We start from the raw sequence: 8,738 nt of genomic DNA, 5'->3' as shown, positions 1-8,738 counted from the left end.
TCCAGAAAGTACAGACGTACGCCGCTGATACGCACAGGCGTCCGGACATGGTGAGAGCTGGACGCGGGCTGATCCGTTGCCCCCCTACCCCGCCCTCTTCCTCCTCCTCCTCCTGCCTCCCTCCCCCGCCGCATTTCCCCTGGCCGCAGCCCTGGCGTGGCTTCTCGCCGGGAGTCGCCGCCACCGGGAGCCGCTGGGCTGCGCGCCGGCCACCCCAGCCTCGCCTTCCCACGGGACGGCCGCTGCGCCCGCCCGGGCCGGCACGGAGGCTCCGTCCATCAGCCGCGGAGGCTCAGGCTGCGAGGTGGGAAGCCGCAGCCCGGTCTCTTGTGACTTCGCTAAATCCCTGACGCGCCGGGGCGGCTAAAAAGGTACCGTGGCAGGAACCCACAATTGCAGAGACCTCTCCCGTCAGGGCTGCAAATAGCGTAGAAAGAGCTTGTGGGATTAATTATTATTTCTCCACAAAAGGGGTATATTACAGGCCGTGGAAACTGCCCTGAATTTGTGGTCGGGAGGCTCCTCCCGAGTGCCCTCACCTGGGTGAGCCCCGACGCCAGCCTCTGCCCCGGCGGCCCCGTCCGGCCGCGCAGCTCGAGCGCCGCTCCCGAGGAAGCACCGCGGCTCCCTTCACCCGCTCATCGCACCCGCTCCCTCGACCTTCCAGCTTGCACAACTTTCTCCCTCGCCTTTCACTTTGTGTAGACCGAAAGGGATGTGAAAGGATAAGGATCCCTACCCCGCAGAGTCAGTAAACTTAAAACTCGGTGTGTAATGGGCACGCGTGGGTGATAAAGTGTCCGTCTAATCAAGCGAAGTGCCTCTGACTTTTACACTTTTACACGTGTTCCTCTCCTGGATGAAACATCCCGACACGCTCCTGGAAATCGAGTATAAATAAATGTCCGGCGTCCAGTGATCACAAATGCCAGCGCCCTGCACGCCAGAGCGTGGTGGGGCACGGTCGGCGATTCATGGAGAGGCAATCCCATATCATCGTGCCTTCTCCTCGCTCCCGGGCAGGTACGACCAGCGTGTAATGGGATCCCAGGTCACGAACAGGGTCTCCATTGTACATGAGAGGCCCCTTCCATATAAAACTCTCCGACGGCGGTTACTGGGCTCGGGGGAGGGGGGCTAAGCGAAAGCATTTAGGAAGAAATTTTTCTGCAAGGGCTTGAGACGGGCTTTTCTCCCCACCGCAGCCGCGGGTGCCGAGGACGGCAGAGCCCGAGGTCCTGAGCGGCAGGGTCGGGACGGGACTGCGGGATCCAGACGGGGCTGCGGGGCCCGGCCGGGGAGGCGGCTCCGTCCCGCCGCGCCGCAGCGCCCTGCGGCGAGAAGCAGGGGCTCGGGCTCCGCTCTCCGGCGCTCCCCCTCTCCCCCGACGGGCGCCTGCAGCGTCAATCACGGCGGAAATTTCTCTCTCGCTAGCTAATATCTCAGCTCGCAGGGCCGCCTCTGAGTGGATCTGAGCAATCTGTCAACCCAGCCGGGGAGCCACCTCAAAACAGATCGGGTTACCCCTGATTGACAGCGTCACCATGGCAAATAATTTGACTAAAACTATTGTCTTCTGCTGGCAGTCCCCGGGTCAGATAACCGGACCAATCACAGCGCGGATAATCACTTTTCATGCCAGCTTAGAATAATATTATTAAAAAAAAAGAGAGAGAGAGAGAGAGAGAGAGAGAGAGAAAGAAAGGGGGGAAAACTCCGAGAGGGAGAAGAGCGAGGGAGCAGGGCTTTACCACTATATTATGTGGGATCTGGCGGTGGGGGTTGGGGGGGAAAGAGGGAGATCCCAAACCGTCGGCCGAGGGGGGTGGGGGTGTGAGAGCCGCGGCCGCTGCGAGCGCTGCAGATAGGAGACAAAAGAGGCACGAAGTTACTCTCGCAACTTGGACTTACAAAAAGGAGGCGGCGGCCGGGGGAAAAGCCGCCCGCGCTCGGGCTCTCGAGACTTTTTTTCGTCGCTCTTCGCCTTTTTTCCCCGGCTCTCGCGACCGCCCCGGGGTCGGGCGCCGCCGATGGCCGCGGCCCCCCGTGCCCGGCCGTGACGCCCGAGCGGGCCCCGCCGGGCGCCGCCGCCCCGGGGCCGGCCCCGCATGCCGGGCGCTGCCCGCTGCCCCGCGCCGCTCCCTCTATGAGGCCATAGGGCGCGCGGCGGGGCAGGGCTCACCATGTCGATGCTCCCGACTTTTGGCTTCACCCAAGAGCAAGTGGCCTGCGTCTGCGAGGTGCTCCAGCAAGGCGGCAACATCGAGCGGCTGGGGCGGTTCCTCTGGTCCCTCCCTGCCTGCGAGCACCTCCACAAGAACGAGAGCGTCCTGAAGGCCAAGGCGGTGGTGGCTTTCCACCGGGGCAACTTCCGCGAGCTCTACAAGATCCTGGAGAGCCACCAGTTCTCGGCGCACAACCACCCCAAGCTGCAGCAGCTCTGGCTGAAGGCGCACTACATCGAGGCGGAGAAGCTCCGGGGGCGACCCCTAGGGGCGGTGGGCAAGTACCGGGTGCGCCGCAAGTTCCCGCTGCCCCGCTCCATCTGGGACGGCGAGGAGACAAGCTACTGCTTCAAGGAGAAGAGCCGCAGCGTCCTCCGCGAGTGGTACGCCCACAACCCCTACCCGTCCCCCCGCGAGAAGCGGGAGCTGGCCGAGGCCACCGGCCTCACCACCACCCAGGTCAGCAACTGGTTCAAGAACCGCCGGCAGCGGGACCGCGCCGCCGAGGCCAAGGAAAGGTACGGCTCCCCACGGCTTCCCCTGCTCTCGCGGCTGCCCGACCCCGCCGCTCGCCCCGCGCCTCCCGCTCTGCCCCGGCCCCGGCTGCGGGAGGCCCGCCGGGAGGGGATGGGCTGTCCACCGCGGGGGCGCCCAAAGAGCCAGCGGCGAACGAGCTGGGCTCTCGGCGAGGGCTTCTGTCCGCCGAAAGCAGCCTCGGGAGAGGCAGCCGAGACCCCTTCCCCGCCGACACCCCATTCCCCACACAGCCGACGCGGCGGCCCCAGGGCAGCCTCTGTTGCTGGGGTCGCTCCCCACGGCTGGCGGCGACTCCCAGTAAAGCAACGCGGCCGCCGCCTCTCCGGGGCAACCCGGAGTGAAGCCCAGCCGGGCGCCGTGGCCGAAGGTGCGTGTGGGAGTCTGCGGCCCGTCGGGACAGGCGGGCGGCGGCGGGGCCCAAGGGCAAGGGCTCCGCGCCCCGTACAGCTCAGAACGTGTCCTGGAGGGTTACTCCGGTGCAGAAAGGGAAAGCCGAGGGGCAGAGGGAAACACGTAGGTCTGAACGCGTTTAGCAAATATGTCCAGTGTCGTCGGCTCCTGGCGTGCGGCGGGAGACCTGGACAAGGACTGAGCAGAGCAACTTCTTGCCTCGCTCGTGACATTGCAGTTCTTATTCCCTACTCAGTAAGGTGTTCATGAACGCATGTCAATAGGTGTATGTTCTTAGGACGAACATGATTCTGCGATTGTGCTTTTCACGTTAAATGGAGTGAAGGGACTATTAATTGCCGGGCAGAGGTTAATGCCTACATCCTTGAGTATTCGGGATGACTGAAAAGTCATCACCAGTCCCTGTACCTTAGGAAGACGCAAAGGTTCGAAGAAGCAAAAAGGGTCCTTCAACTGCATTCACTAGTTCGCTGAATTGCCCAGTCCGTACGGACCTGATCGTATGACCTGCGCGGTCAATTGATATATCAGAAATCTCCTGTAGATCCTTGCCTCTGAGGTAACTTCTATCTTTCGAGACTCTCTGCCTATCGTATTTTGGAAACGGGCAGCGCCGCGGCCGCGCAGCTGTGCAGCCCGGCAGGTTCGCGCACAGATTTGCTCTGTTCATTTCACGAAACGGTGCTAGCGCTTTAATTTTACTTCAAATCCTCACAAGTGTTGGTTTTACGAGATGTTAGAGATCCTTTTTATTGCTGATAGCAGGGACTCACCTTCAAATATCCAAAGGAAATGAAGGTTACACTTATTCCATTCCTTTTTTTTTTTTTTTCTTCCCGCGGAATCAAATTTTAAAGGTCTCCAGAGACAAATAAGATTTTTGACATTGAAAAATACACTCAACCTAATATTACACTCCAGGCGTTGGAAAACAGACCGTTCATGGGATTGCCATTCACTCAAGGAAACTTGTTCAAACAGAGCTTTCTTGTCTATTTTTATTTTTTTGGCACTAAGTGTCTCCAGCCACATCCTGCAGCCCTTAGTGAGGAAAAACCGTCAGTGCAATGGCTTAACTTCTCCAAATCCTTCAGGATAGGGCCCCTCTGCCAGATAGTGTGTTTCAAAACTTCCTCAGAAGCTTTTAAATAGACTTGCATTGCCTTCAGTATTTCAGGCAGGACTGTGACTAAAGTATTTCTACGAGGGCTATGTGTAAAGGCCGCGTAAACCTTGAAGGGACCCCAACTTGCTGCTCTCATTTCGGAAAATAATATAGATATATAAGTATATAGATGTATCTGCAAGGAGTTGGCCAGCCTCCAGCGATTTCTCGGTATTTACCCGGTGATGAATTTCGAAACTACGTACTGCCTTTCCGAGTCTTTGTCGGTAGGCACACCGGCGGTGCTGACTATCCCCGCCGCGGAGCCGTGCGAGGGGCCACCCTGGCTGCGCCCACCGCCGTCCAAGTGGGGATGGAGGGGTAGCGGAGGCCGCGCGGAGCATTTCCCAAGAGGGCCGAGTTAACTCTGTTCGCTTGCCTTATCTTCCATATTGGGCTATATTTTGAGCTTTAGGCTCAGGGCGAGGCGGAAAAAAACCACGTCTTAAGCAAAAGACTTTTCCTCCTGATGTGAGCCCGGGAGGCTGTTCTGCTGCACGGAGCCATTCTGCCTGGAGTTCGCCGGACTTTGGCCTTCCCAGGAGAGATCATGGCCAAATTTCTCTTCAGGTCCTAGAGCAGTTTTAAAGTTTAAAAGTACATTTTTTTTTTTTAATGTCTTCCTCCCTTCCGCCTCCCTCCTCATGCTGTGCAAACCCTTTGGACGCAGAAAATTGCGTTTTGGCAAAGTGACACTTTCCACTGGGCTAGTGGGAGACACTGTTTACAAGCTCAGCGGACCTTAGACCTTAGTGCCAGATGAAGAGACCTTGGAGGTTTGCAGTTTTCAAACCTACTGTTTTTGCACTCCCCTCCGCTCGCTGCTCCCTGGAACCAGCTCCCCGCCGCCCCCGCTCCAGCGGTGTGCGCCCCGGAGCGACGGCCACAAGGTGATTTCCCTCCCTCTTTTGTGTTTCCTATAGGGAAAACAACGAGAATTCCAACTCCAACAGCCACAACCCGCTTTCGGCGTCAATGAACGGGAATAAGACAGTTTTGGGGAGCTCAGAGGACGAGAAGACGCCGTCAGGGACCCCGGATCACACCTCCTCCAGCCCCGCGTTGCTGCTTAGCTCCAATCCCGGGCTGCAGCCCCTGCACGGCCTGGGCCACCCCCAGGGCCCCAGCGCCATCCCCGTGCCCAGTGCCGACCCCATGCACCACCACAGCTTGCAGGACTCCATCCTCAACCCCATGTCATCTAACCTGGTAGATCTGGGCTCTTAAAACAGTGTACACGCTCCCTCCTTGGCACCAGCCCTCCTTTACTCTATTTTTTTTCCTTTTTTTTCTTTCCTTTTTTTTCTCCCCCCTTAATCTTACCAGAGACTTGAAAGAGATGACAAACACCTTAGTGGATGTGTTGTGCCCTTTGGCAGAAGGCTGGCTGCAGGTTTGCAAGGTAGCAGACTCAACTGTGGGCAGTGATGTTGTGAAAAGCCTTAAGAGTTGTTTACAGGGGGGCTCAGGCGTGTAATGACTATTGGACAGGAGCTGTGATTTTCACGGCAGGCTGTAAGGGGGATCGGTTTAGCAGCTCTTTCCAGCCTTAATTTCACGAATCTCTCAGTGGTGTCACTCGATCGGGCCGGTCTGTGTGGGAAGAGGCACATTGTAATATTTTTTTTCGGGATGTGGGGAGGAAAGTGGAACGCAAGGCTGCTGTTGCCATGCCTGTTTGGAAGTTACACATCTCTCCCGTTATTCTATTGTAGCTATGTATCCGTGGCAGGTGTATGATGTACAATTTCAACTAAGAATACAAAAGTTGTAGACAAGTTATAGCAGCAACACGCGCTCTAGGCAGACTCTGTAACCTTCTTGTAGCTGATGCTATGCAGAGAGACAGCTTCTTTGGCCTTGTCCATGTGGTGCTTTAGCCATTTGCTGTGCGTAAAAGGAAGTGGTGGCCCGGCTCTGGCCCGGAGGAAGGCAGAGACAGAATTCCCCCCTCTGTGTGCAACGTGGGCAGGAGCTCGCTTTAAAAAGAAAAGAGGAATTGCTGCTCAAGTTTAGACCTAAAAGACAGTATCAACCACAAGTCACTCACCTTAGTTTTGTTTCTTGTTTATATTATGTGAATACATTCTTTGGAAAATATTTCTGCTTTTATTTTATAATAAAAATTAGAAATCTAACTCGGCGTACAGTTGCTTCACTCGCCCGCGGGGTGTTTTCGGGCTCAGTCCTGAGCGGAACAGAGCGGGCGTTCTGGTGGGGGACGCCGGGGAAGGCAGTGTCGTGTGTTCAGACCCTGCAACGTGCTCCGTTTGGGGTGACCCGCGGAGCAACGCCCGGGCGCGTTGCTCCGGGGAAGCGGCGTGCGCAGGGGGGAGTTGAAGTCGCCCTGCGGGGGCGGGGAGCTGAGGAGTCGGAGAAGGACGGGCGGTGCGGGCCCTGAGGGAAAAGTAGAGGTCAGCCACCTGCTCCACCGAGGGCACGGTCGTGCAGGCTGCGGGCTTTTCCGCTCGGTGTCCGCTGGCTCCGGCAGAAAGCCGACCACCCCGCCACGCTCTCCCCACCTCGCTTCAAGGGCAGGTGGGCAAACCATGTGTGGCCAGACCCTGCTCCGCAGTTCAGCACGGCTGGGCTGCAAACGCCTTTCCAGCGTCTTCGGGAGTGATGGTGGGAAAGGGATTGCTCTATTCCCCTCCTTTTCCTTTCTTTATTTTTAATTCCCTTTTCTGTAAGCACCGGCTGGCAAAAGAGACACGCAAGTTGCTTGCCAGTTTGCCCCATTAAAAGATAATTCAGAGTGATTTCAATACATCTTGCACCCTCGCTGCCACCTCTTTGCTAGAAGCCGAATGTCTTATGTCATCTGCTTAAAATGTTCCTCAGAGCTTGCAAAGAGTTTTATACTTTCCTTTTTTTTTCTTCTTTAAAATTATTTTCTTGTAAAAAATAAACCGAGAAAACGATATGGCTTCAAGCTGGATAGAAATATGTGTAGTTCAGCAAAGATTGTGTCCAGGTTTCAGACGCTGGCTGAAATTTCAGTCAGTGGGAGTATTGTGCGGGCAATGTCCTAATTTGATATAATCTGAGGCTGGATTAGCGCCTCTGTGCTTTTTTGGGTGCCCGCTAAAAGTACGTTTCTCTGAGGTCCCGTTAAAAGTCTATAGAAGGGAATGTATGGATGTCAGTAAGGGGGAGGTTCGGCCTCCGGAAAAAAGTTTACCCTCACTCGCGACTATAAATCCAGTGTTCTCGTTATGCTGGGGTGCAGCGGGGTACAGTCTTATATCAGAGGCAATGTGGTATATTCAGGTTTATGTGTCCTCTGTTTCTGCTCTTTGGGGTCATTTTTTCAGCGGCGAAGATGATGTGGCTGTTGTCTGTGCTGTAAGAGCGTACCATTGGGGCCCTGCGTGCATTAGGGTCTAAAAAGCAGATCCTGTTATTTCCGTTGAGAAGCATCTAATAATTTTAGCTATGAATTTTAATTCTTTGAAAATAAACATTTTGCAAATAGAGGAACCACTGCTTCCTAGAGCTACAGAAGATTCCTGCTCCCTGTAAAATAACACATGCAGATGTGCAATATTGCAAAGAATGAATTAATTGGCTACTTAATTATTATGTATTTTTATAGGTAGAAATGAGCTTCGGAAGGGTAACAGAACGTCTAGGTTAATAAAACATGACCCCAAAACCTAAATAAAGCCTTAAGGCTTTGCCCTCTGGAGAAAGAAAAAATGAGAAAGAGTAAAGGCAAGATGGGGAATATTTAAAGAGGCAGTATGAAAACACGATGGGGTTTATGTGATTAATAAACGGTCATATTGCACAGAGGAGGCATAATTCGATCGGGGAACGTAAATGAAGGGTTGACATGGTGAGAAAGACCCTTGGAAAGAGTAGGATCTGTAAAAATGTAAATTTCAGTGCGGATCTCTTATATATGGAGAAATCAGGAGAGGGCAAGTAGCTGAAGCCAACTAAAGACGGCTAGAAGCAGAAATCATACAGTAAGAAAAAAGTCTGCAGGTCAATCTGGCATAAAGGGCGCATACAGCTCAAAGCCTCAATGATGGGGCATATGTAATGCAACCTGAAAACCCTTACATGTTCAAACTCATTGTATCGGACCGTACTTGCCTTGGTACTGATGTTTGGTAAATTACCCCAAATCCCTCCGATTTTCCACGCACAAAAAAAGTTCCCGATAGAGGAATACGCCGAAACCGACGTGACTAATCCTTGGTTTTAAACAGATTAGTTATGATTCGCTAGCATTAGGTTACATGGGGCATATCTCATCTCAGGGTTGGTTGTTTCTGGAGTAGCTGCAAGGTTTTTGGGGCATGAATAAAAAGGTGGTTCGATCCTGGCAGGTTTTATCCATGAAAACCCCCTTGACTATTCTCGGACTGAGGTCAGGATGCAGCGGGCAAACC

The 8,738-nt window shown here is 54.5% G+C and overlaps 1 protein-coding gene across 1 annotated transcript; it reads left to right on the top strand.

Annotated features, from left to right (window-relative positions):
* Positions 1-2,113: 2,113 nt before the first annotated feature.
* Positions 2,114-6,062, top strand: SIX2 (SIX homeobox 2). Its single transcript, XM_027723424.2, has 2 exons — positions 2,114-2,743; positions 5,262-6,062. The coding sequence occupies exons 1-2, from the start codon at positions 2,184-2,186 to the stop codon at positions 5,563-5,565; spliced, it is 864 nt and encodes a 287-aa protein (XP_027579225.1). The 5' UTR covers positions 2,114-2,183; the 3' UTR covers positions 5,566-6,062.
* The last annotated feature ends 2,676 nt before the right edge of the window (positions 6,063-8,738 follow it).

This window comes from Pipra filicauda, unplaced genomic scaffold (assembly GCF_003945595.2).
Source record: "Pipra filicauda isolate LSUMZ 115617 unplaced genomic scaffold, ASM394559v2 scaffold51_size4534324_pilon, whole genome shotgun sequence".
Classification (NCBI taxonomy): domain Eukaryota; kingdom Metazoa; phylum Chordata; class Aves; order Passeriformes; family Pipridae; genus Pipra; species Pipra filicauda.
Note: the sequence above shows the minus strand (reverse complement) of the source record. Positions and strands in the feature narration are given on the sequence as shown.